Source organism: Prionailurus viverrinus, chromosome B3 (assembly GCF_022837055.1).
Source record: "Prionailurus viverrinus isolate Anna chromosome B3, UM_Priviv_1.0, whole genome shotgun sequence".
Lineage (NCBI taxonomy): Eukaryota > Metazoa > Chordata > Mammalia > Carnivora > Felidae > Prionailurus > Prionailurus viverrinus.
In genome coordinates this window covers 2,501,437-2,527,234 of record NC_062566.1, presented here as the reverse complement: position 1 = coordinate 2,527,234, position 25,798 = coordinate 2,501,437, and the positions used below count along the sequence as shown (strand labels likewise).

General features: G+C 52.2%; 1 protein-coding gene across 2 annotated transcripts; it reads left to right on the top strand.

Annotated features, from left to right (window-relative positions):
- The first annotated feature begins 29 nt into the window (after positions 1-29).
- MRPS11 (mitochondrial ribosomal protein S11) lies at positions 30-14,653 on the top strand. 2 transcript variants are annotated; one of them, XR_007153002.1, is made up of 7 exons: positions 30-169; positions 296-418; positions 6,201-6,299; positions 9,046-9,175; positions 10,194-10,259; positions 13,492-13,595; positions 13,861-14,653. XR_007153002.1 is itself a non-coding variant. In XM_047862865.1 (6 exons), the coding sequence occupies exons 1-6, from the start codon at positions 105-107 to the stop codon at positions 11,044-11,046; spliced, it is 591 nt and encodes a 196-aa protein (XP_047718821.1). In that variant the 5' UTR covers positions 30-104; the 3' UTR covers positions 11,047-11,327. The 2 variants fall into 2 exon arrangements, 1 of the variants encoding a protein (XP_047718821.1); XM_047862865.1 differs by lacking the exons at positions 13,492-13,595; positions 13,861-14,653 and adding an exon at positions 10,939-11,327.
- Positions 14,654-25,798: the final 11,145 nt, after the last annotated feature.

Here is a 25,798-nt window from a genome sequence, read left to right as displayed (position 1 = left end):
TCCTTCTAAGCCCCCCCCACAAGCGCTCCTGGTGCTGGCGCCGCTCCAGCTACGCCAGGTTCCGGGGTCGCGCGGACGGGAGCTGACAGGGGTCAATTCAAGTCATGCAGGTGGTTCGAAAGACGGGGTCTTGGTTCTTGAGGTCTTGGGCTCGGTCACAGACTCCCGGGTAAGAATGGTCACCCCTTCCGAACCCACCTCTACCCCCGCGACTGCGCTGCTGCCCGTGTCCTTGAGCCGCCCGGACTGCAGTAGCCGTTAGGCCTGGGCCTCACCGAGATTTCCTTCCCCGCAGGGTCGTGGCTGGGGCGCCAGCCTCCACCATCCGCACCGGCGCCCGGCAGCTACAAGATGCGGCGGCCAAGCAGGAAGTTGAGGAGAAGGCGGCCGCTCCGGCTCCGAGCCGCAGCAGCTTCAGGTGAGAGCCACTTAAGTCTAGCCCACGGAAGACCCATTCCACCGACCAAAGTCAGAGAACCAGTCAATCCCCTACTCTGCCACTTGCTATCTTTGGGACCTTATGCAAATTAACCTCTCAGACTCAGCTTTCTCGCCTACCAATGGAAAGGATACCGAGAGACGCTGTGAGAATCACATGAGATGCGCCTGGGCACAAAGTGGATGCTCTGTTAACAGTCTGATGAATGAATGAGTGAATGTCGGAGGTGTAGAGTAGATGTCACCTTGTTTCCCTCTGAGGGGTATCCCGGCAGACTAACAATTTTCCCTGGGCTCGGATACAAAATAGAAAGCGGGGGAGCGGGGCGGGGGGTTTGGGGGACAGGAGGCTCTAGGCTGTGGTGTAGATTATTGCGTTGGTGCAGGGTGGCTTTTGTGCTGAGCCCTAGGGATTGGCACCTTGCTTTCCATCAGTGCCACCACCCCTGTGTGCCATCACATGCATTTAACACATGTTTACTGAAAACCTATTTGGTGCCAGGCACTGTGCTAGGTGCTGAGAACACAAATACGAAAGATCATTCTTCCGCACAAGCAGTTCCCATAGTACTAGGGAAGACAGATGTGCAAGAATTTTCAGCGTAATGTGGTCAGTAGTGTACTGGAGGTAAGAAATGGTTGCTTGGAAGTGTGAAGGAAGAGATGTCCCACTCCTGAGGAAATCAGGCAAGTACTGCCAGGAAGATAATATGGAGCTAAGAACTGAATTGAACGGGAGTTCAGCTGGACAATGTGAAAAGGATTATTTTAGGCAAAGCTAATATTCTGGGTAAAGGCATTGGTATGAAAGAACGTGGTATGTTCGGGGGCGGGGGAGAGTGATGGCAGAGGAGGGCAGCAAAAGAAGGAGTAAGAATGCTGAGGTCTTCTCTGTAACAGTGGGGCTTTCACCCTGAGCTGCTGAAAGAATTTAAGCTAGGATCCTGCTGGAGTCTTTCAGCAACATCAGGCATTGTTTGAGGTATTGGGACACATCAGTGACCAAACACCCCAAAACCCTGCCCCCATAGAACTTAAGTTCTAATGGATAGGGGACCAATAAATAAGAAATACGTACAACATGAGGATATGACATGGTGAGAGTGTGTCTGTTGTCCAGGAGGAAGAGTAGGAAGGTCAGTGTGGAGTGAGGAATAATGCAAGAGATGGGGGAAGGGAGTGAGTGGTGCAGCAGGCATACAGGGCTGTATCTGTATGGCCTTGTAGGACTTCGTGAGGACTTCAGTCTTGACACTGAATGAGTTGGGAAGCCGCTGGAGAACTTTGAGTACAGGGTTGACATGATGTTTCTTCATTTCAAAGAGTCCCTTTGGCTGCCGTGTTGATATTGAACTATAGGGAAGCAAGGATGGAAACTGGGAGGAGTCCTGTAAGCTGTTAGAAGATTATTGAAATAATCCAGGCAGGAAATGATGGTGGCTTGGACCAGGGTGACAACTGTCTGGGTGGAACACACAGAAAGTGACGCCAACAGGATGTGTCCGTGTAAGGTGTGAGAAAAGGAGAGGAATGAAGGAACGCTGTAAAATTTTTGGCCTAAACGGCAGGAAAGGTGGAATTGTACCTAAGACAGGAAGATTGTAAGAGTTTGGTTTTGGGTGGTTATGTTTGAGGTGCTTAATTAACATCCAATGGAGATACAGTGTGGGCTTTTATTTATTTTTTTTTTTTTAATTTTTTTTTTCAACATTTATTTATTTGTGGGACAGAGAGAGACAGAGCATGAACGGGGGAAGGGCAGAGAGAGAGGGAGACACAGAATCGGAAACAGGCTCCAGGCTCCGAGCCATCAGCCCAGAGCCTGATGCGGGGCTCGAACTCCCGGACCGTGAGATCGTGACCTGGCTGAAGTCGGACGCTTAACCGGCTGCGCCACCCAGGCGCCCCAGTGTAGGCTTTTAGAAATGGAGTTCAGGGGACTGCTGGAGCTAGAGACACACATTTAGGAGATTCATCGTATAGATGGTGTTTAAAACCACAAGACTGTACAAGGTCATCAAGAGTATAAGTGTAGGTAAAGAGAAGAGGTCCAAGGACTGAAACCTGGAGTCTTCTTATGTTTAGAAATTTAGGAGATGACGAAGAACCAGCAAAAGAGACAAAGAAGGACACTCCACAGAAGTAGTGAGAAAACCTAGAGGGATTTTTTTTTTTTTTTTTTTTTTTAATGTAGTTCAGGGGCAGAGAGATCAGCTGTGTCAGATGTTGTGGGTAGGGTAAGTCACTGTGTTGATGGCAGATCTGCTTATGGGATTTAACATCGTGAATTGGTTAGTGACCTTGCCTAGAGCATTTTTGGTGGAGTCATAGGGCTAAAGTCTGAATGGAGTGGGTTCAAGGAGAGCAGGAGATGGAAAAAAACGGCAAGTACAGTCAGTTCTTTTAAGAGGGAATCAAGAGATGGGCAGTAGCTCCGGGAGGCTTTGGGATCAAGAGGTTCTTGTCTGTTTTTAGGCTGGGGAAATGACAGCATGCTTTACCAACGGGAAGGATACGGGGTGGAAACGTTGCTAGAGTGGTGTCCTTGAGAGGCTAACACAAGTGGAGCATCCAAGCAGGAGAGAAGGCAAAGATTGTGGGCACAGATGTTTGGTAGAGGAAGCTGGCAGAAATTCTGATTGCCTGTATTTCCCTGTCAAGGTCATCAGCTGGCTGTGAGGAAACAGAAAGCAGGCGGAGGTTGAAGGAGACAAAGGAAGGTATAAAGCATCATCCAGGAGAGTGGAAGAAGGATAATTGAACTGGGGACATGGCATACAGAGCCGGTCGCCAGGCAGTGCTGAGGGCCCACTTGATGTCAGAAGTCATTAAAATAAAGCGGCGGCTCTCAACTGGGGCGACTGGGCCTCCAAAAGGACTTTTAGCAGTATCTGAAGACATTGTTGATTGTCACAACTCAGGACGCTGGAGGGACAGCGGGTAGAGGCCGAGGACGCTGCTGTACACGCCACAGTGTGCAGGCCAGCCCCTCACAACAAAGAATTGTCCTGCCCAAAATGTCACTAGTGCTAAAGTTGAGAAACCATGATACGTGGAAAGGCCAGTCGACACTGGTGTGTAGTTTTCCGTAGTCAGCTGTGCAAATGCACGCCCAGGCTCAGAATGGCTGCAGAGATGGGTCGGCCGGGGTTAGGGTTTGCCAGGAGGGTACGATGGAGAGGAGGCAGAAGATTGAAGGGGTATGCGAGGGAGTGATTATAATGATTGGCCGGTGGTGGAATTTACTGGCGGCCAGGAGAGAAGTGAAGGCCTTGGTGGGGGGAAGCATATGAGTGGGGAGAATCAGTGGGCTTGAAGGGTTCCCGGCATGAGGTTCTGTGGCTGCGCCTGCAGCCGGTGGCCTGAGTGGTGCTCGAAACCGAGGTGATGAGGCTGCAGACGTGGTAATGACAAAGGCCAGGTATGACCACAGGAGTAAGTAGCCAGGCTAGGATAGAGGACACAGGGTCACTGGAGAAAAGGAGGTCAAGAAACAGAAGCCGTATATACCATATATACAATTATGATAGGAGTGGTGAGCCAGGAGCTATGACCTCTGTGTTTTTCCACATTTATTTACATTAAAAAAAAAAATCCTCTCCAGCCGCAATGAGAAAGTGGGCTGAAGAGCGGGAGGCCAGGCCTTCTTTATCCGGGAGCGGAACTGCAGACTCCCCTGCCCGGGTTCCAGCACCTGCCAGGCTGTCAGGGTCAGTTTGGGTTGGTGGCATGCAGGGCCCAGCACACACCCATGCCTCAGGTGCTTGCAGTGGAAGTCAGACCCCCCCCCCCCCCCGCCCCCACTTTCCAGCCCTTCAGCAGAGAGAGCAGCGGCTGTTTTCAGTCCTCACCCTTCCAAAGAGACGCCGTGTATGCAGGCCTCTCTCCCTCTCCCTGGTATGAGGACGGGCGTGAAGAGGCTGCAGACCGGCGCCCGAAGGCTTTGTCTTTCCTTTGTCTGGGCTTCCCTGCGGTGAACCACTCATTCATCTGTACAGTGGACCTGGTTGGCTTAGAGGCCCGATCTCGTCCGTGCCCTCGATTAAAATGGTTCACGTTCCAAACCCTCCCTAGCTGAGAACCCTTGCTGTGTATAAAAGGCAGTGCACTGGTACGTTCAATCTTGGGTAGCCTTAAGTTTTGGGACCCCAAGTCAATAGGGGAAATGATGATGTTTTAAACATTGATGTCATCGCAGAGCCTCATCCACTGTCTGTCTTGGCTTGTAGGTTGAAAAGCCAGTGACCTGCTGAGGGGCTGAATCACCTCCACAATCTGCCCTAGCAGGAGGGAGCACACTTGTAACTCTTGAATACTATTGTGTTATTTTCTGTTTTGGTTTTTCTTTTTTTCTTTTCTTTTTTTTTTTTTTTTTTTTAGCGTTTATTTTATTTTTGAGACAGAGAGAGACAAAGTATGAACGGGGGAGGGTCAGAGAGAGGGAGACACAGAATCGGAAACAGGCTCCAGGCTCTGAGCTGTCAGCACAGAGCCCGACGCGGGGCTCGAACTCACAGACCGCGAGATCATGACCTGGGCCGAAGTCGGCCGCTTAACCGACTGAGCCACCCAGGCGCCCCCTGTTTTGTTTTTTGAAACTATCTAGGAAAGCAGGTGGGGCTCCGGGGCAGGACCGTGATCCTCTAGTAGAGTATTTTCTAACCCAGCATCCACTGAATTTCAGGAGGCAGTGGGAGGTACAAACACCGTCTGATTCCTGCGTGTAGGCGGGATACAGCAGTAGGTTTACTCAGGTCTGGAATGTTGAGTCACAACTGTGTGTGTTTGAATAAAGAAAGCACAGCATGGTGAACAGAGCTTTGAACTGAGGCAGGTCTCCTAAGCCCGAAGCCTGGCTTCCCTTGCTCACCCTGCTCCCCTATTTGTACCTCCGTGTCTCCACCTGCAAATAAGAGTACTGACCTAGAGATGACCAGAGGACAGATTCGACTGAGCTAGAAAAAGAACTTGAGCCCCACACAAAGTCTAGGTCACTGCTCTCAGCCTGAGTTCACATCTGCTTCACCAGGGATATTTTAGAAATAGATTCTCAGCCCCTTCCAGAAGTCAGGCGTGGGGCGTAAGCATCACAACCTCGTGATTCTGCTGTTCAACCAGCTTGGAAAACTGGGCCCCTGCTCAAATCTGGCCAGTTTCCTGGTTTTTCATAAATAACATTTTACTGGAACATTGTCCCACCCATTAATTTACCGTGCTCTGTGGCTGCTTTTGTACTCCTAGCGGCAAAGCCGAGTAGTTGCAACAGAAACTTCATGGCCAGCAAACCCTAAATTGTCTATTATCTGGCCCTTTACAGAAAAGGCATGCTGACATCTCTCATAGGGGATACTGGCTTGTTGTTGTTTTTTTTAATAGTGATGATATATTATTTTGTCTTTTTTTATAAAATAGAGAGTCAAGATGCCACCTAAAACCAGAAATAGAGATTTGACCTTATTTTTTTTAATTGCAGAGAGTGGCCCATAGAGAATTGAAAATAGTGATCTGATCGTACAAGAAGGGACAGGGGAGGGTCGAGAGTGTGGATGAAATCCTCTTCTCCTAGCAGAAACTCACTAGGAGTGTCCAGAGTCGGCACACAAGAAAAGACCGCTGAAGCACGGTGTTCACCCATAATGGCAGTGGCACCGGACGGATTGGGGGCAGCTGCCACAGGAGCAGGTCCGGGTGGCAGACTGCTGTTTTTTGTTGTCTTAAAACAAAAAAATCAGGATTCACCTAAAGTGTTTCTTTAATTGCAGCATTTATCCTCCAGTTCCAGGACAGGAGAGCCCTCTGAGGTGGGCGGGAAAGAAATTCGAGGAGATCCCGATCGCACACATTAAAGCATCCTACAACAAGTAAGTGGTAGGAGCGCCTGGGCAGGTCTCGTGGGGGCTTCTGTCCCCTTCGTGGGGGAGGGCAACCCCGGCGGGGAGGGAGGGCCAAGTTCCACAGGGCAGTGTTGATGCACACGCCCCCCCCCCCCCCGGCACTCCTCCCTCCTTTTTTGGGGGGGAATCCACCTCTGTCTTTATAAAGTTTATTCAGGGTGCCTGGGTGGCTCAGTCATTAAGCTCTGACTTCTGCTCAGGTCATGATCTCACGGTCTCATGGTTCGAGTCCCATATAGGGTGAGATTGAGCCCCTCTCTCTCTCTCTCTCTATGCCCCTCCTGGGATTCTCTCTCTCTCCCTCCCTCTCTCTGCCCCTCACTCACTTGCACCCTCTCTCTCTCAAAAAAAGTTTATTCAGATTTCACAAGAGTGTGAACTAGGTTGGGCATACTACGTTGATAAGCTTTCTTTGCCTTTCTTAGGAGTAGTATTTCCTGGTTCTGCTCCAGAGCTGGAGAGAATGTTTATTGAGGTGTTTGTTTAGTGTTACTGTGCAATGGGGAACAGCGAATGGGTGATACATAAATGAGAGAGGCGGTTAAAGAGTATGCAGTTTATTTATGAACTAACCAAAATGTCAATCTCCAAATAAGCATTGTCCCTTTGAAGTACTCACCTTGGGCCACTGTGCGTTGACCTCTCACCTTGTAGGGCTAAACAAGAATAGTGATTTAATGTGACAAGACCAGTATTCTGAGTGGCTGACGGGTGGGTGCCCAGGGACGCCTTGCTGACGCTGAGGACAGCTTTGCAGGCCAGGCCCCCACATGGAGGTGGGGTCACTGTTTGGTCTCAGCCTGCCAATGACGCGATTCAGAGAACCACACGGGAGACTGTTGGTGGTCAGGGATGGGGCATGGGGCACACGTGAGACACTGCAGGATTCACCCAGCATTCGTCTGATAAGCTCAAAGTGAGAGCAGCTGGATTTCTGGCTCCCCCTCTCCGGCTAATAAGGACGTGGGTTAGCTGTGCTTGTTCGAGCCTCTGTGGCCCACCCTGTCCGTCTGCTGAAGTTGTGTCGGGGACAGGCAGCTCTCTTGCACTCTGTTCAGTACAGAAAACCCAGGAAGCCCTGCCAGGGGAAATGGCAGTTCGTAGCCGGGCCAACAAGGTCATAGCCAGTCCAGCAAGCAGACTGCCCGGGGCCGCCTAGGGTCCCCTGAGCCCCTTCAGGCCAGAAAGCAGAGCAGTGTTGACCAGGGGGAAATAAGTATGTCTAAGTATTTCTTTTTTTTTTTTTTATGTTTATTTTTGAGAGATAGAAGGTGCGCACGTGTGCAGGGGAGGGGCAGAGAGAGAGGGAGGTCGGCTCTGCACTCACAGCAGAGAGCCTGACACAGGGCTCGAACTCATGAACCACGAGATCATGACCTGAGCCAAAGTCGGACACTTAACCAACTGAGCCACCCAGGCACCCATGGCTAACTTTTTCTTGAAGTCAGTTAGAGATGACTATAAAAAAAGTTTCACTTCTCTAAAAAAAAGTTTTTTGGTCATGGAACAGAGTGTCATTAGCATTAAAATTGTCCAACAGGAGGGTCGCCTGGGTGGTTCAGTTGGTTAAACGTCCGACTCTTGATCTCAGCTTAGGTCTTGATCTCAGGCTCATGGGTTCAAGACCCACGTTGGGCTCTGCACTGGGTATGAAGCCTACTAAAAAAAAATTATCCAATACGGTAATATTGCTCACTTTTTAAGGTATGATCATGGTTTTGTGGGATTTTTTCAAAGTCATTATCTTTTAGAACTAAATACTGAAATATTTACCGATGAGATGTTGGGTCTCGGATTTGTTTCAAAATAACCCATCGTGGGGGAAGACCAGAGTGGAAGCAGGATTTATAGATGAGACTAAATTGGATATGAGTTAATAATTCCTGAAGCTGGGTGTTGGGCCCATGGGTGTTCATATACTTTTCTATTGTTTTTGTGTATATTTAAAACTTCCCCTAACAAAAGCCTTTTTGCTTTTTTTTTTTTTAAGTTACCTGATATAAAACATCTAACTTCTTAGGGAAAAAAGCCAAACAGGGATATCAAGTCTAGACACTGGCCACAGGGAAGACACTAGGAGGGAAACGTGCCACCCTTCTGGATGACACTTGCCCACTCCAGACTGTGCAGCCTGTGTTAGCTCAGCCTACTAAAACCACCACAAACAGGGGCTTCGACGGCAGACATGGATGCCTCACAGTTCCAGAGGCTGGAGTCGGGCATCAGGGAGCCAGCACGGTGGGGTTCCGGTGAGAGTTCCTCTGAGTCACAGGTGGCCGGCTTCGCGTTGTGTCCTCACACGATGGAAGGGGTGAGGGAGCTCTCCGGGGTCCCTTTTATAAAACAGAGCACTGACCCTGCTCGCGGGGGCTCTACCCTCGTGACCTACTCACCTCTCAAAGTCCCCTCCTCCAAATACCGTCACATTTGGGATTAGGATTTGAACATGAGTTTGGGGAGGACACACACATGCAGTCCATACCTGAGCTGTCCTTAGATTCTGTGACGTGTCAGATTTTGACGGGGTTCAGGGGGTGATTGGGACCCTTCCTGACGCCTCCTGTAGGAGTTCAGAACATTCATCTGACAAGTTCAGAGGGCACTCAACTGCTAGTTGAGTGCCTTTGTCTTTCTCAGCCAGGCGTGCAAGGGCCTGGCTTAGTGTTATTTCCCTGACCAGTGCTGTGTCCTGTGTGCCTCCCTGCTTTCCCAGCACGCAGATCCAGGTGGTCTCTGCCGCCCACCAGCCCCTCGCCCGCGCGTCCTGTGGCACCGAGGGATTCCGGAATGCCAAGAAGGGCACCGGCATCGCCGCACAAACAGCAGGCATAGCTGCGGCCGCGGTAAGCGTGTGTCTCTCTGGCGGCCCCTGCGGCGTGTGCTGGTTTGTGCAGGCCTGATCCCTGGGAGGGAGCTTCTCCTTGAACTAGTACCCCAGGAGCAGTGGTGTTTGCCAACTGTTGTTCGATACCCTAACATTGGGGGCAGTTTGAAGGGACCTCTTTTCTCTCATGAAGTACCAATCTGATTGTGAACTGCTGCAGACCTTTCTAGAAGCAAATTGGCAGTGTGCGCCTATTTGTATATTTATTGACCATCTGCTGTATAGCAGGCACTCTGCTTTCGTGATCTTTCCTCAGAGGATGCTCAGTATTACCCACGTTTTTAAGAGCCAGTTAAGATCCGGAGTGTGGGCCTCGCTCAGAGTAATTGGTCTAGGACCACGGCCTATGCCTGGGCTGCCATAGCACGGGCCTTACAAAGGTTCACACTCTGCCAAATTGGAAGTATTTCCTAAAGGAAAACTTCAGCCTGCAAACAAAGCTGGATGCCCCAAAATAGTATTTGCTATGTATAAATGACCATCAGAATGTGTTAAGTGTCCACCACTGGACAGACTGTATACACTAAAATATGCCACCGTTAACAGTGACCTCTGCGTGGCAGGTTGAGTGGACTTCTTTGTGTTTTCCAGACTTTCTATAATGAACAGCCTTTATAATCAGGAAAGAAACTTTTCAATGATAACCCTTAAAATTTAAAATAACACTTTTTAAGGGGGTTACTTAGTATTTAGGCTCAACCTTAAAAATCTGCATTCGCTCCCCTGAGAACACGGAAGCGATATTTAGAAATCTCCATCAGGTGGCAGTGCTGACCTAGGGTTTGACAAGTTCCATGCTCCCTGCCGGTGTCTGCCCTGCACTGTGGCCTTTGCTGCCTTCCCTGTGTTCTGCCTGTTTAAGGACAGGGATGCCTCTTCCCTGCAGCTCATAACTCTCTTGGTCCCGGTAGCAGTAGCAACAGATCTAATGGAGCAGTTCTCTCCCTGGAGCACTGACACTCTTCCCTCCTCTCCAGAAAGCTGCCGGGAAGGGCGTGACCCACATCCGAGTGGTCGTGAAAGGCCTGGGGCCAGGGCGCTTGGTAAGTGAGCCGGGGTCTCCGCAGGGTGTGCGCTTCCTTCCTGAGAGAAACGGGGCTTGAGCGCAGAGTCAGGAGACTGGGAAACCCTGTGGTGGATTTCCATGAGGGCTTCAGTTTCTTTCTGGTCTTCGAACCTACTAAGCTTCTCAAAAGCATGCCCAGATCACTTAGTTTAACTCATCAGACACTTATTGAGTGCCTGCTGGGAATAGAAAGGTGCTCCCTGGGGGCTGTCACAGATGGACCCCTCGGCACAGACAGCAGGTGCAGTGGTAAAGCTTGTGCCCAGCGTGTTGGATGCCCATGGGGTATTTCCCCAAAGGTGACATCTTTACTGACTTTTCAAGAATAGCAAGGTATTAGCCAGGTGTGGGGGGAGAGAGAGGACATTCCAGGCAGAGGAAACAACAAAAGCGTAATGCTTACAGGGTGTTGGGGTTTACAGATACTCTTAGTTGTCAGATTCCAAAGCACACGGTGGGAAGTGGTCAGTGCACCTAGAGAAATGGAAGCATCAAGGACGTGGTTGAGGGGTTTGGTCGGGAGTCCTTTGGGAGAGATCAGAGTCAGGATTGTAGGTATGAAAGCCCCACCCCGGCCCTCTCCAAGGCCCGTCTGGACATGCTGGGTCACCATCTCTGGGACCATGCCATTCTACTGTTCCTTCTGCCCCTTCTAGTCTGCCATCAAGGGACTGACCATGGGGGGCCTGGAAGTGATCTCAATCACAGACAACACCCCCATCCCACACAACGGCTGCCGCCCCAGGAAGGCTCGGAGGCTGTGACGGAAAGGAAGCCTGCCCCTGAATGTGACCTCAGGTCCCGCCTCCAGCTGGACCTCGTAGAAAGCACACTGTCAGAGCTCTCTCCAGAGGAGGGCTTGCCAGAGACCCTCAGGGAGTAAGACAGAGCTTTGCCCCCTTATGTGGTCTTCTCACTTGTTCCTTCAACTGGAGACCGGTACCCAGAAGTGACTCAAGAGGAGCCCCAGGGTGGCTGATGCCCAGACTCCAACCAGGAAATGCCGCCTCTGCTCTGGAAAAATAAAAATGTCTCTACACTTGCAGTGGTTCGTGCGTGCTCTCTTCCAGAGTTGCAAACAGCATTCCCCGCTGCCTTCTGACAGTGAGAAAGTGATCGTGGGTCGAGGTGAGAGCCTAGACAGAAGCTGAAAAGGGAAGTCTGAGCTGTTGTTTATCAGATAGCCTCCTCATTGGTTTCAGGTATTTCCTTTCGGGCCCCAAACCGAGGGCTTTTTGCCTCCTACCTCTGGAGTATCATGGGAGTAGAAGATCCCACTGTTAGCAGACACGTCTAAAGTTCGCACCCGTGGTGGAGGAGGACCCTGCCTGAGCTCAGGTTCCGTAAGTGTGGACGGTCAGAGCTTCCCCACAGCGAAGTCACCTGACGCCCACCCAAGCCCTTCAGCATCCCCAGCACCCAAGATTGGGGGACCCTAAAGGGAAGAGATAGAGGGGTGTAAGATGGGATTCTCTAGAAAATCGGGTGGGTGGAGGGGTGGGCAGGAGCAGGAATTGGTGGGGAGCCCAGAAGGTGTGGACACCAGTGGGCTCAGCCTGGGAACCCCAGGCAGGACTGGCTGCTCGCTGATGGGTTCTGGGCTCCCCGGATACCACGCGGGAGCTGAGGGTGAGGGGTCTAGAGACCCTGGGGCTCTGGACCCCCTGGAATACCACACGGGAGCCGAGGGTGAGGGGTCTGGAGACCCGGCAGGAGGGACCCGGCCTCCCTGGACAGCAGGCCAGCATCCAGAACGTCCACACACGCCGTTTCTCCCACGTGAACAAGGCTGCAGGAAGGGCCTGCCGAGCACAGAGAGGTGGGCGCCGTGCAGTCCCACATCTGGGCCCAGCCGGCCAAGCAATGTCATCTGCCTGAACTCCTGGGACTTCATCCACAGGCGCTGTCTCAAACAGGAAAGCACCTGTGATATGCAGGGTTAGAGGGGAGAAAGACCACAGGCTGGGCGTGAGTTTCGAAGGAAAAACTGTCTCCCTACTGCCTTCTCTTCTGTCCTCGGAAGGACCTGAGGCTGACTTGTGACCCTTGACTGAAGAAACCCAACCGGAGGCTTGTCGGGTTAAGGCCATTGCTGGAAAGTGTTCTGTTGTCTCAGCAAAAGCACATAAACAGGATTCATGAAAAAAACACGAGCGCTCACACAGCCTTTGAGAACGGCTCTGTGATTTGTTGGGGTTTAGCCTTTATTCAGGTGGGCAAAGGACCATCGGACGGTTTATCAGGCAGGGCCCAAGCAAGAAACAAATGGTTCCAAAGTTTTAAGAGAGAAGTTTAACGAAGGTTCTCTACAGAGGTGTGGGCGGGGTTGAGGGAACCAACAGGGCCGCATTCCCCTTCTAGCAAGAGCCGGAAGCCCTCCCACCCGCAGCTGTCAGGGGCAGGGGGAAGCACGGTTCCCAGAACCTGGCCGCGGGGAACGCAGCCTCGGTCCCGGAGGCTCAGCCTCACAGGCCACAGTGGTGGTCCCCATCCTTCCTGAAGAGCGGTCCTCTGTACGCTAGTTTTAGAAAACGTTCTCTTAATCACAGTGGGGCTTTGAACAGGAAGATCACGCCCAGGGGAGCCTGCAAGCACAGACAGGACACCGGGGCCCTAAAGGATCGATGGTTTTGGGTCCAGAAACAGATGCCTGGCACTGCCTCCAGAGCCCACAGTCAGGGTATGCTGGAGGGTGCACGCCATGGTGTGCAGGCTCTGTGAGGCCAGGCCAGGCTCCGGTGCTCTCTTAAACTGCAGTATGGTCTTGACCTCTCAAAGATCTGTTCCCCACCCCTCCCTCCCCCCACCCCCGAGAAGACTAAAGCGCGTGCACCCAAGTCTGATTTAGTAAGGCAGTTAACCATTGACCTGAACTGCTGGCCAGCCCGGCCCCTGCAGCTGCAAACCCTTCCGAGCATCGGGCCCCACGGTCCTGAGAACACAGGCGGGCCGTGTGCTCGCACCTTCCGGGGGGCAGAGAACAGGCAGAGCTGGGCGGGGGGTCCCCACTCTGCACCAGCAGAGTGTCGGCATCAGCTTGTGTGACGACTTCCTCGTTTCCGGGCAGCAGGGCCCCGGACTCTCTATGAGGCACCTGCAGTTTTGCCCCAACCGCCTCCAAGCCGGTGGCACAGGACTGGCTCCATCACGGAAGCCTCTCTGCTCCCACGCAGGCAGAAGGGCAAATACGACTTCTCTCCTTTCCGCAGAGACCCAGTGTTTTCCCTTTTTCCAGCTGAGGTCATCACCTGACACTGACATGTACCGTCACCGCCGAAATAAGCCTGCTTCACGCTAGAGCACCTGGACGCAGGTAGAACATCCCTGCACGTTAAGGGAAACCATTCTCCAATTACCTCTGCCTGCAACCTTGCCCTGACACGTCCATTCAAAAAAACCCACAAAACATGCGTATATACCTTCCCCCTGGGCTCCCTTATTATTTTTCTCTATTCTAGTTTTTCCTCTAGTGGATAGACACACTGCTTTTTAAATCTGAGTAGGATCAGCCCCAAGCAGAAATTACCCATTCAACCGAATTAAGCAAACATAGGTTATTTTTTTTTTTGCACAAACAGGTTGGGCACCGGGGGAACAGAAATGCCGTGACCGTCCTGCATGAAGCTCACAGTCTGGGGGAAGCTAGACAGACACGGGGCCAAATCAGAAAGAAGTTCCAGAAAAGAGGCATGAATGGCCTCGGTGTTTGAGTGTAAGAATGGCCCCCTCAGTTTCAGGGACGGAAGGGAGGGCTTTATGGGGGAGATGGCAAGCAAGAGAAGCCACCGGACCGGACTGTGTCCTTAGGATGGTAAGCTGGCAAGGCAACACAGCCCAGGTGGAGGGGTCAGAGATCATCGGGTTACTGGGTGTAGCTTGGTTGGCATGGAGGGGGTAGTCCCGGGGTTCAGACCGGAAAGGAGGACAAACGGAGGGAGAAGCTTACAGAAGGAGTCAAACACCTTGTGGCTACACCAAGAATACAGAGTAGGTTCGGCAGATGCGGAGAAGGGAAGGTGGATGTGGAGAAGGCAGGAGACAAGAAGGAACTCCAACATTAGGTACTTTAACGCTCGCTGTTTACAGGTGATGAAATTGGGTAGGTAGGCATCGTCTAAGATCAACTGGAAATAAGAATCCCAGAGGTATAAGGCAGGAAACTATGAGCTGCAGACAGAGTTGTCCTTCTTAATGCTGAAGCCACAAAGGGAAGTCGGAAGGGGACAGAGAAGAAGGCTGTGAGAGCAAAGGTCCCTAAACGAAGCTCAGTGGCCCAGAGAAGAGGAAGAGCAACCCCCTCCTGTGGCCACCGCTGTGTGTGTGAGGTGCAGGGTTGGGGGAGCGGAGCTCTGGGGGCCAGGGAGGAAAGGGAGGGGTGGCGGGAGTCCCGAAGCAGAAAGCAGGCTGCGCGCTGGGATTGGGGTGCGGGTGGGGGGGAGGGGTGCAAATGGAAGGGGCCTGTCATGCCTGGAGGAGGCAGGGACAGGGACCCACCATAGCCCCGGTCTGCACGGACAGAATCTGGGTCCAAGGTCTGCTCTGCTTCTAACCTGCTTTTATATGGAATATAAAAGGTCAGAAAGCATGAAGAGATGCTCAGTCTTACCAGCAAGCAGGAAATGGGAGTTAAAATGCATGACCTTCCTTCCCCAAATGATGCTAATCAAAGCCATGGTGGGGCAGAGACTGCCCAGGAAAAAAGTAGAGAATGAGGAAAGCAGGAGGCTGAGTTGTAAGAGTTGTAAATGCTCCAGGAGGACAAGGCTGCGGGGGGGGGGGGGGGGGGGGGGGGGAGGGGGAAGCGGTCAGAGAGGCAGCAGGTGTGGTGTCTCGGGAGCCAAGGGACAAAGTGCAGGCTGTGGCTCAGAGCTCTAGCCAAGTGAGGACCGGGCAACAGCCACCTGGATTTGGCAACACGAAAGTCACCGTCCGCCAAAGGGAGAGTGGCTGGGGAGCGTGGGAGGTGAGGAGAGAGGCGGAGGATCCTGGTAACGTCTGTGTCGTGGCTACAGGGAGCGTGCCAGAACACCCGCACTCTCCCCTGAGAAGTGGCGGGCCAGGAGTTGGGGTGTGGAGGTGCCCCGGACCTCAGGGAGGAGAGGGAAGTGGCTCGGAGCTGGGGAGAGGCAGCCCTCAGCAAGGTGGCAGGAAGCCAGGCCTCAGGGGAGAGGCAGCCCGTGTGGGGCTCCCCGTGACAGGCGTGCCCGCTGTAAGTTGGGGACAGCAATGCTTGAATGGTCACCAGCAACTGAAACAGAACATCCCTGCAATCAGCACACAGGGAACGTTTCTCCCCACCTACCCCACCACGACTGCCCCCACACGCCATACAATTGTTCTGAAGTGAAATAAAAGCGCTATTCCTCTCTGAGCCCTTACTGGGGGGACTAGAAATAGCTAGAGCCTCTGCACAAGGAAGTTTGGCAGTATCGTATCTGTCAACACTTAGGATGTACAGACCTTTGGCTTCAGAATTCCCTTCGAGGAATACATCCTGGGGAGCGAGCGGCGCTGTCCCAGAGAACATTGTCCCTGTGCAATACAAATGTTCCACCTCCCCGCTGGCTTGTTGGCCACTGGCCCCATGTGGCTCTTGAGAACCTGAGATGTGGGTAGCATGACCAAGGAGCTGAATTTGGGGTTTTATTCAGTTCGGATTAACGGACACGTGAATAGAAACATGCTGGTGGTACCTACTACCTTGGACAGTGCAGTTTAGATCTTGTTCATGGGTGTGGCAAGTATATGCAAAGATACAGATTTCCTGAAGCACTGTGAGTAAGGGCCAAAAACTGCAACCAAAATGTGCATCAATAGCGGGCCAGTAAAAGACATCACGGTGCATCCATTATAATGGAGCGTTAACCCTGAAACAAGCCAACATGTATCGCTGAGTGAAAGATAAAAGGGTCCAGGGGACAGTGTGCATAGGATAGTCACTAATTTTTGTACAAAAGGGCAGGATATGGGGCTCCTGCGTGGCTCAGTCGGTTGAGCACCTAACTTCGGCTCAGGTCATGATCTCACGGTTCACAGGTTCGAGCCCTGTGTCGGGCTCTGTGCTGACAGCTTGGAGCCTGTCTTGGATTCTGTGTCTCCCTTTCTCTCTGCCCCTCCCCTGCTCGTGCCTGTCTGTCTCTGTCTCTCAAAAATGAATAAACATTAAAAAAAAATTTTTTTTAAAGGGCAGGCTAGGTGTATGTAAATGTATATGCATTAAGAACCTGAGAAGACAGACCCAAAATGGCAGTGTCTCTGTAGGGAGAGAAACGGTAACTGGGACACAGGCGGAGAGGAGTCTTCACTTTTTATCTTTTTCACCCTTAGGATAGGGTGCCTTGTAAACACTGGTGCTTGTTCAGATTAATTAATGAACCAACTACAATAAAATAGAAATAAAGGACAGGTTTGTAAAAAAAAAAAATGTATAAAAGCTGCGAAGTTAGACATTATATATAAATTATCTGCTAAAGTATGCACACAACATCATTAATGGATATTTTGACCCACTCGGACCCTGTAACGCACCCCACCCCCATCCTGCAGGTGGTCCGGTATTTGAGGGAAGACATCTGACTTGGCTCAGAAATGTGTTGTGGTAATTAATCTGGCTTCTCCCCTCTGCCTGCCTGGGTTCAAATTAAATTGTGCACACGCTCTGCGATTTAGCATAACAAGTCTTGCCAGAGAAGCCGGCCTCGGTGTCATTATTGCTGGGCTGGAAGGAGGGGGCAGACAGAGCGAAGTGCTCTGTTTCCATAGTGCCCCGTGGCGGCTTAACCACCATGGATTTGCGTAATCCCCTTGAACGGAAACGAAATGTCAACGAAGGGGCAGCCTAGTGTCCAGGGGGCCCTGGCTGGCAGAACAAATGTCATCTAGACCCAGATGAGCACAGACTCGGCACACAGGCTGTCAGGCCACACTCCCCACCCCACCCCCTCCAGACCTCAGGGTCTCCCTCAGGTCAAAGAGGGGGTGAGTGGGACGCAGCTCCAGCATCCCAGGAGCCCACAGCTCATTCATGGAAGGCCCAGGTCCTGACACACTGGTGGCCACACTGGGGGAGAGCCTCTGGGGTGTGACAGAGGCCTGACTGTGTGTCCCAGAAGTGCAGTTAGCCCTTCTCCCCCTAATCCCGTCTCCCAGGGGCCTTCAGGCTCCTCCAGCTGCCCGTCCCTTCCAGCCTGCTGAGGTGGGAAGGGCTTGGTCGTTGGGAGACCAGCCCTGCCTCAGTCTGAACCTCAGCCTCTCCACGTCCCAGGGCTGTTAGGGGCATTTGCTAAGACCACCGTGTACTCCGCTGTATACAGCAGGTGCTCATCCAGGGTGCCTGTGTCCCTCTCACACCTCCTGTGGGCTCTGGGCAGTGTGGGCACCGGCTGGGAACATGGTGGTGAACACAGGTGTGGGTCCAGCTTGCTGCCACCATCATTATTACTTTTTAAAAGCTTTTTTTTTCCTGTGATTTTTTAATCAGAAAATGTTCTGTAGGAGCCAATCACCTGTCCTCCTGCTCCCTTAAATCCACTCAACTGTAGATTAAGCCAGATTGTTAAAAATTTGCAGCCAAAAATTAAATTAAAAAGCCAAATGACTCAAGAGTCTATCCCTCAAGGGTTTTTCTTCCCTCCTTCCTTCCTTGAAAATCTATCAACACTCAGACACAATATGCCTGAAACCTGGTACCTGCCCTAAGCAGCTTTGAGGCTAGTGAGAGAGACAAATTCTGGAAAAGACCGTTGTGATACCACTGGTGCTACCACAGAACAGGGGCACCTGTGTGTGTGTGTGTGTGTGTGTGTGTGTGTGTGTGTGTGTGTGTGTGTGTAAGCACGTGCATGTGGGAGCACATGTATGACAGTAGGTATCAAGGAACACTTCCTAGAGGAGGTGACATCTGAGCTGAAGATAAGAGTAAGAGAAGGCATGGGGCGCCTGGGTGGCTCAGTTAAGCGTCTGACTTCGGCTCAGGTCATGATCTCGCGGTCCGTAAGTTCTAGCCCCGCGTCGGGCTCTGTGCTGACAGCTCAGAGCCTGCAGCCTGTTTCAGATTCTGTGTCTCCCTCTCTCTGACCCTCCCCTGTTCATGCTCTGTCTCTCCCTATCTCAAAAATAAAAATAAAAACGTTGAAAAAAAGAAGAGTAAGAGAAGCCAAATGTTGGGGGTGAGGGTGAGGGGGACGTGTCGAGCAGAGGATGGCATGAACAAAGGGCAGAGTGCGGAGATGACAGCCTGCAATAAACTGCACACTGTTCAGAGCATAATGTGAGAGAGGGAGGCTGCAGGGGGCTGCATCATGGTCCCCAGAGGTATCAGATCTCAACCCTGGAACCCGCACTTGTCACCCTATATGCAAATAGGGTCTTTACAGATGTGCCAAAGGGTCTTAACGTGGGAAGATGACCCTATCTGGATGGACCCTAATGAGATCACGTGTATCCTTATGAAACGGAGGCAGCGTTGGGGCGCCTGGGCAGCTCAGTCAGTTAAGAGACCAACTTTAGCTCAGGTCACGATTTCACGGTCCGTGAGTTCGAGCCCCGTGTCGGGCTCTGTGCTGACAGCGCAGACCCTAGAGCCTGCTTCGGATTCTGTGTCTCCCTCTCTCTGCCCCTCCCCTGATTGTGTTCTGTCTCTCACCACCACTACAGCCCCCATATTCCATACGATTATTCTGAAATAAAAGCAATATTCCTCTCTCCAACTCTGACTCTCTCTCTCTCTCTCTCAAAAATAAATAAACATTAAACAAATAAAATGGAGGCAGCGTCTGATTGCACAGACAGAAGAGGGGAGGCCGGGTGGCCACACAGACAGAGATTGGCAGAGATGCGGCCACAGCCAAGGAGCACCTGGGGTCACCAGAAGCTGGTAGAGGCAAGGAGCGGACTCTCACCCTAGAAATGAGATGAGAATCTGGTAGAAAACAACAGCAGTTGAGACTGTCGGGCAGGGCTCATCCAAGAGAGGTCCAGGAGGCAAAACTGCTATTTCCGGGTGAAAGAGGGCCGAGAAGCACCAAGCTGTCACCGGTAATGTCTCACGGAAGAGACCTGGAGGGTGGCAGTGGCCCCAGCTCCTCACAGGCACCCAGGAACAGATGGGCCCCAAGAGGGCCCTGCACTGGGGGGCAGAAGGGGCTCCCTTCTCGGGCTCTACTTCCCGGGCCCTCTGAAAATGAGCCTCAGCCATTGGGATGACCCATCTCTAGCCCCTCGGTCACGCGAGCTGAAGACAAAGCTGCTTCTGGGGGAGGAAGGACAGTCAGGGGATCCTGACAACTGTCCCTGGGAGCAGGCACATGTTTTTGTCCTGCTGGGATTGGGATAATTGGGGCACTAACAGAAATGCATTTCTCGCCTATTTCCTGTCTGATTGAAAAGTACTTTGCGGTCATTTAGAGCCCTCACACCCCCATAATCAGAGCTCAGTCGCTCTGGCAGAGGCAGGAAACTGGGTCACCAAGTGGGCTCCAGGACCTCCCAGGATGCAATACCCACAGAGTGCAGGCCCACCCACCCTCCAGAACCCCCAAGGACATGGCCAGCTCTGTGCATGCCCTGGGTGAGGGACAGGTTCAGGAACGGGCTGGACTTGGATGGAGTCTAACAGGGTCCGGTTTCCTTTTTCTCCCATCACTGCCTCAAATCGACTATGTCAGACCTCCTTTTCTATAGTCCTGAACCCCATTGCAGGAAGATTCCATGGCTTCCTGGTTACTTTTCTTTTTTTTTTTTAGTTGGCATACAGTAATATTAGTTCAGGTGTACAATATGGAGATTCGGCACTTCCATACATCAGCCGGTGCTCATCACGACAAGTGCCCTCCTTAGTCCCCATCCCCTATTTAATTGTAAGAATAAGTCCCAGGGGCGCCTGGGTGGCTCAGTTGGTTAAGCGTCTGACTTCGGCTCAGGTCACGATATCACGGTCCATGAGTTCGAGCCCCACGTCAGGCTTTGTGTTGACAGCTCAGAGCCTGGAGCCTGTTTCAGATTCTGTGTCTCCCTCTCTCTATGACCCTCCCCGTTCATGCTCTGTCTCTCTGTCTCAAAAATAAATAAACGTTAACAACAACAAAAAAAAGAAGAAGTCCCATTTGGGGGCACCTGGGTGGCTCAGTCAGGCATCCAACTCTTGACTTGGGTTTGGGTCATCATCTCACGGTCATGGGTTCGAGCCCCACATTGGGCTCTGTGCTGACAGTGCTGAGCCGGCTTGGGATTTTCTCTGTCTCTTGCTCTCTGCCCCTCCCCTACTTGCTCGCTGTCTCTAAAAAATAAATAAAAATAAAACTGAAAAACAAAAAAAGAGTAAGTTCCATTTGGATAGTTACCACTCCCTTTCAGAGACTCAAAGTCCAGCCCAACCCATAACCAAACTTCAACCTCATGGCAGCCCAGAGCTTCTCCCCCACTCTCCACCCTGTGTCTGCAGCCTGTCTCCACTCCCCCGAGCACAGGGTTGAGGGGAATGCAACGTGGGGGCGAGGGGCTTGGAGAGTACCTTGTCCTCCTGTCTGGGGTTCTCTTGGCCGACGCTAGCATTCACACCTCCATAGGACAGGCTGGCGCTTGTACAGGTCCATGGGGGCTCTCTGGAGACCAGTCCCATCCACCCAGCCACCGATGCAGGGACCTCAGCCCTGGGCCCGTGGTGGGCATGGAGTTGTGCTGTCCAGACCCCCTCAAGGAAGGGGGTTGCCCAGCTGCCAGAAGCTCCATCAGCCTCAGGGTCGCCTGCAGAGAGCTGCCCTGAACCAGTCACACCCTTCCAAAGGCACACCCACCCACAACGACCTATCTGACACGAGTGAGCGAGTGTGCACCTGGCCCCCTCAGCTCCAGGCTGTGGGGCCTGCACCACCTCTGTTCGACCCTGCTCCTCCCCTCCCTTCCACAGGCCTCGATGCTGGGCCACTCCCTAATGAACAGTTTGTACCCAGGGCTGTCACAGAGTCTGCTCCCCAGAGAACCCCAACACGACTGCTTCAGCGACAAGCATGTGCACTCCGTGACTGACCTCTCCCACCATCTCAGCACCCAGCCTCCTATGGAAGGAAGATGAGGCCATCCCCTCCCCGCTGCTTTGGTTAGGGAGATACTAGACGTTTTCCAGTTCTGCAGGTGGTGAGGGGTGGTGTGGCAGGGGCAGGGTCCCCATCCTTAAGTCAAGGAGAGACAGTGGTCTGAGGTCACCCACGCCTGGGCGCTTCCAAAGGCACTGTAAACACCTAATTTCCAGTAACAAATCCTTTTCAACTTAGAGCAGCCAGAGTAGTTTCTGTTTCCCGTGACTGTACTTTTTCAAATTTCTAATCTCTTCCTTTGCCTGGATGGGGGGGGACAGTTATTGGGTTGGTTCTGCTATCTTTTATTACATCTCACGTGGATGTGACTGGTCCTCCTCCAGGACCGTGCGCGTAACTCTCCAGGAGACCCTTGTTAAAATGCAGGTTCTGATTCTGTTGGTCTTGGATAAGGCCCAAGAGTCTGCCTTTCGAGCAAGTTCCTGGTAACAATGCCTTTGCAGTAACCGGACCCCTGGCCTGCTGAAGGGCACAGCTGCAGACTGTGAGGGAACCTGGCATCTACCGTGCTCAGCTGCAGGCCTTTATCACAATTCCAAGGCAGCAGGAAGTAGCCCCATTACTGTCCTGCACAAGCGGGACCAGGCCAGGTGAGTGGGAGCCACAAAGGTGAGTCAGACACACTCGGGAACCTCGAGGATCACAGCCAGCAGTCTCTACTGTGCACAGAGCCTCGTGAGTGATGGGGACACAGCCGCCTGCCTCCTCCATACCTTGTGACCGAAGGAGTCTAGCTTCCCAGGCACAGGTCAGTGGTGCTTCCTGGTGGGACTGGGGTTTCCGGTCGTCAAAGGACCGGCACTGCAGAAGCACAGGGGAGAAAGTGGGCCTGCCGGCTGGGGCTGGGAGGAGGAGCAGGCAGTGACCGGGGAAGGAAGGCTCAGAGGTGGCTCTGAGCTGGACCTCTGCAGCTGTGACGGTGGACAGCATCACTGGGCGGGGGGGACAAAGAACAGCAGAATAACTGATGAGAAACAGGGAAAGGGTGCTGGCCAGCCAGGTGCCCCCTGAGAGAGGATGGCACAGGGTGGGGTGCTGGGGCAGGGGCAGGCTGGGAATGCTGACAGGAAGGACTGAAAGGGAGATGAGGCCACCCAGAGGAAAGCCATGCAGAGGAGTTTGGGGTGCACCTGATGGTTCCGAGCAGGGCTCTGTCAGAGGCATGACAACATCCCGGAGCAGAGGAAGGTGGCAGCCTGAGTGGCCTCCCACCAGCCCGGGTCACAGGGGCCTGGCCTCGTGGGCCTTATTAATTATATTTTATAAACAGATCTATTCATTCATCTGGCTTTCATGTTTCTTCAAAAGTTAGAATACTAAGGGGCGCCCGGGTGGCTCAGTCAGTTAAGCATCCAACTTCGGCTCAGGTCACGATCTCGCGGTTCATGAGTTCAAGTTTCGTGTCGGGGTCTGTGCTGACAGCTGGGAGCATTGACCTGCTCGGATTCTGTGTCTCCCTCTCTGCCCCCCACCCCCGCTAGCACTCTGTTTCTCTCTCTCAAGAATAAACAAACATTAAAAAAACAAAGTTAAAATACTAAATGGAACAACAGAAGTGGACATGTTGTCCGTTTAGATTGTCATAAACATGTGGCTTTGAGGGGCAAGTGGAAAACACACAGCACAGCACTCAATAAACATGTGTTGCATGTGCCAAGTGAATGAATGAATGTACAAGACGAGCTGCCGTGGGCGGGGGGTGTTCCAGAAGAGTCCGGGTTGCCCTGATCCAGGCAGCACTGCGTGGGACAGCCTATCCCTTTGGGACCATCCCCTCTGTTCCTGCATGTCCAGACCACTCAGAAAATTATAGATCTTTTTTTTTCCTTTTCACTGAAATGACATCTTGACCTCACATGGCCAAAATAAAACTCTTTCCCTCTCCTTGTCTTACCTAAGGTACCTGATGCACCGCGGGCCCACTTCAGGCCAAAAATCTTTGGGCGCATCCTTGCTTCCTTTTCCTCACGCCCACGCCAAACCATCAGCTGGTCCCGGTGGCCTTACCTCCAACAGACCCCATTCTGACCGCTTCTCCCCATGTCTGCTACCACCCTGCTCTTGCCCGGCCCGCTGTCTTGGCCTCCCGATTGGCCTCCCTGTTTCCCATCACCCCTTCCCTCAAGTATAACCCATGTGCCACCAGCAGCCAGAGTCATCTTTTTAAACCTTAAACCAGATGATGTCTCTGGTTTTAGTTTTCCTGTTTAGATTCTGCTTCATGGGTGGGAATGTAACTCCGTGAACGTAAGGGTTTGTGGATTTGAGGGGACCCAGGGTGGAAGAGAGGGTGCACACGTAAGGAGTACTCAACAACCACTCACTGAACAAAGTCCACTAAGCCAGCATCTGGGTGGGGGGCTGGCCTCTACCTCAGTTCCCCGGGGGCTGCCCCGACCGGCTCCACACTGCTGAGCAGTACTACCCGGATGCTGACTGAGCTGTTTTCCAGAAAGATGCCATGAGAATCGTTGGAGAGCATCACATAAAGTGGGTTTTTTTTTTAAAGTGGTTTTCTAGAATGTTTCTGGAGAAACATTTCCAAACAAGAAGTAGAAAGACTCTGGACTACCAACTAGATGAACAATAATACCCAGGAGTGGATTCCACAGTGTTACCTGGGATTCAAAACACTCGCCAGTGTCTGGTTCGGAAAGGGCACCACAGCAATGTTTCCAAAATGTGACAAAAGAATTCAGAAGGTGGGGGGTGGTTTTTTAAGTAGGTACTTAACAGATATTTACTGAACGAATTGACTGCTAATGTAATACTAGAACTTATGCCCAGCATGTCATTCATTCTAAGCTTTACAGTGTAAGAAGCAGTGATCTGGAAAGGGGTCCCTAAGGGGTCCTAGCATTCCACACACACCTCTGGTGGCTCCCCCCTCGCATTCTTCTGGCCCTGAGTTATGCAAATATTTATTGTCCTATTGTTTTGAAAGCATTTTTGACAGCTGCTTCAACCCCTCTGTGAAATGAGGCAGGAAACACAAGGGCAGACAAAACAAATGAAATCAGCAGACCCAAGTTGGAGGCGGCACAGAGGCCGGGGAAGAGAGGAGAGCTGAGAGCAGGCCAGGAGAGATGGTTCACTCCAGTTACGGACTCTGGGTCCATCACTGGAGATTCACATCTTACTTTCTAGAAGGGAGAAGATTCTCTGATCCAAGGTTCCCTGGCCGTCAAGAGGCGGGAGATGCCACGGCCTGAGCGATGGCCCTGTCACCTCCTGCTGCCGTGAGGACAGAGATTAGCAAGCACTAAGCCCCGAGGGCTGGGAGGCACTAGAAGAGCCAGCCAGAAGGGCGCACTCCGCGTGCCGCACGCGCTCTGTGCCTCTCCACCTGACGGTCCCTGAGGTTGCTGGGTACACCTAATCCAGCTGTCACCACGCACTCTCCCTACTCTGCAAACAACAGCTGGTCAGGGCTGGGCCCCACGGCTGCCCATCTGCCACCCGCCCTCCCTGGCCAGAGATTCATGGCTCTCTTTAAAGGCCCTTATCCCTTGGAGCATCTCTCCTTGTCCCCCTGGCTTGGATCTATGGCCCTGTTGGGGATTTTCCATCCTTCCCTCAGACTCGCCCGCCGGCAGTGGGAGTCTCAGACATGCCACGTGCCCTCCTCTACCCCACGTCCTTCCCCAGGGCCCCTCGCCACACGCAGGGACTAGGGAGGGACTTAGCTGCAGACTCTGAAGTCCAATTTGAATTCCGGCTCCAGCTTTGTGACCTTCGGTAACTTGCTCAGTCTTTCTGTGCCTGAGTCCCTCATCTATAAGATGGAGACAACAACAGTAGGCACTTCGGGAAGCTCAGAGCATTAGCCGAGAGGACTCGCTAAGTTAACACACAGAAAGAATTTCATCTGGCTGAAGCGCCCAAGAAAATGGCAGCTGCTTTTAGCTCACCTGCATTCCCTCTGACCTTCCAGAAGACCCGCTGGGCGGCAGATATCCCCTTTAACTCAGGCAGGGCTGTCAGCTCCGTTCGTGTGCGTGCTAATACTGATGGCCAAAGCAACGGCTTTATAACCCTCTTCAGAAAGTGTCCTGACACCCACGGAGGGAACTTAAGAATCTAGAGAAAGACTATAACATGAAAGGTCTGCACAGAGACCCCCACGCTATTCTTTTTTTTTTTTTTTAAGTGTATCTATTTATTTTGAGAGAGACAGAGACAGCGTGAGCAGGGAGTGGGGGGAGAGAGAGAGGGAGAGAGAGAATCCCAAACAGGCTCTGCACTGCCAGCCTGGAGCCCAATGCAGGTCCCAAACCCATGAAATCATGAGATCATGACCTGAGCCGAAATGAAGAGTTGGATGCTCAATCGACTGAGCCCCCCAGCCCCCCCCCCGCATGTTATTCTTAGTTACTTTCCCATTCTATAAAATGGGGATTATTTTACCTAATCCTCGTTACTC

What these genes read in the sequence shown, in the direction of transcription:
- MRPS11 (XM_047862865.1), top strand. Translation starts at nt 105, where the DNA reads ATGCAGGTGGTTCGAAAGACGGGGTCTTGGTTCTTGAGGTCTTGGGCT. An exon ending in CCGAGCCGCAGCAGCTTCAG is followed by an intron (nt 419 to 6,200) that starts GTGAGAGCCACT and finishes CTTTAATTGCAG; the next exon opens with CATTTATCCTCCAGTTCCAG. An exon ending in ATTAAAGCATCCTACAACAA is followed by an intron (nt 6,300 to 9,045) that starts GTAAGTGGTAGG and finishes CTGCTTTCCCAG; the next exon opens with CACGCAGATCCAGGTGGTCT.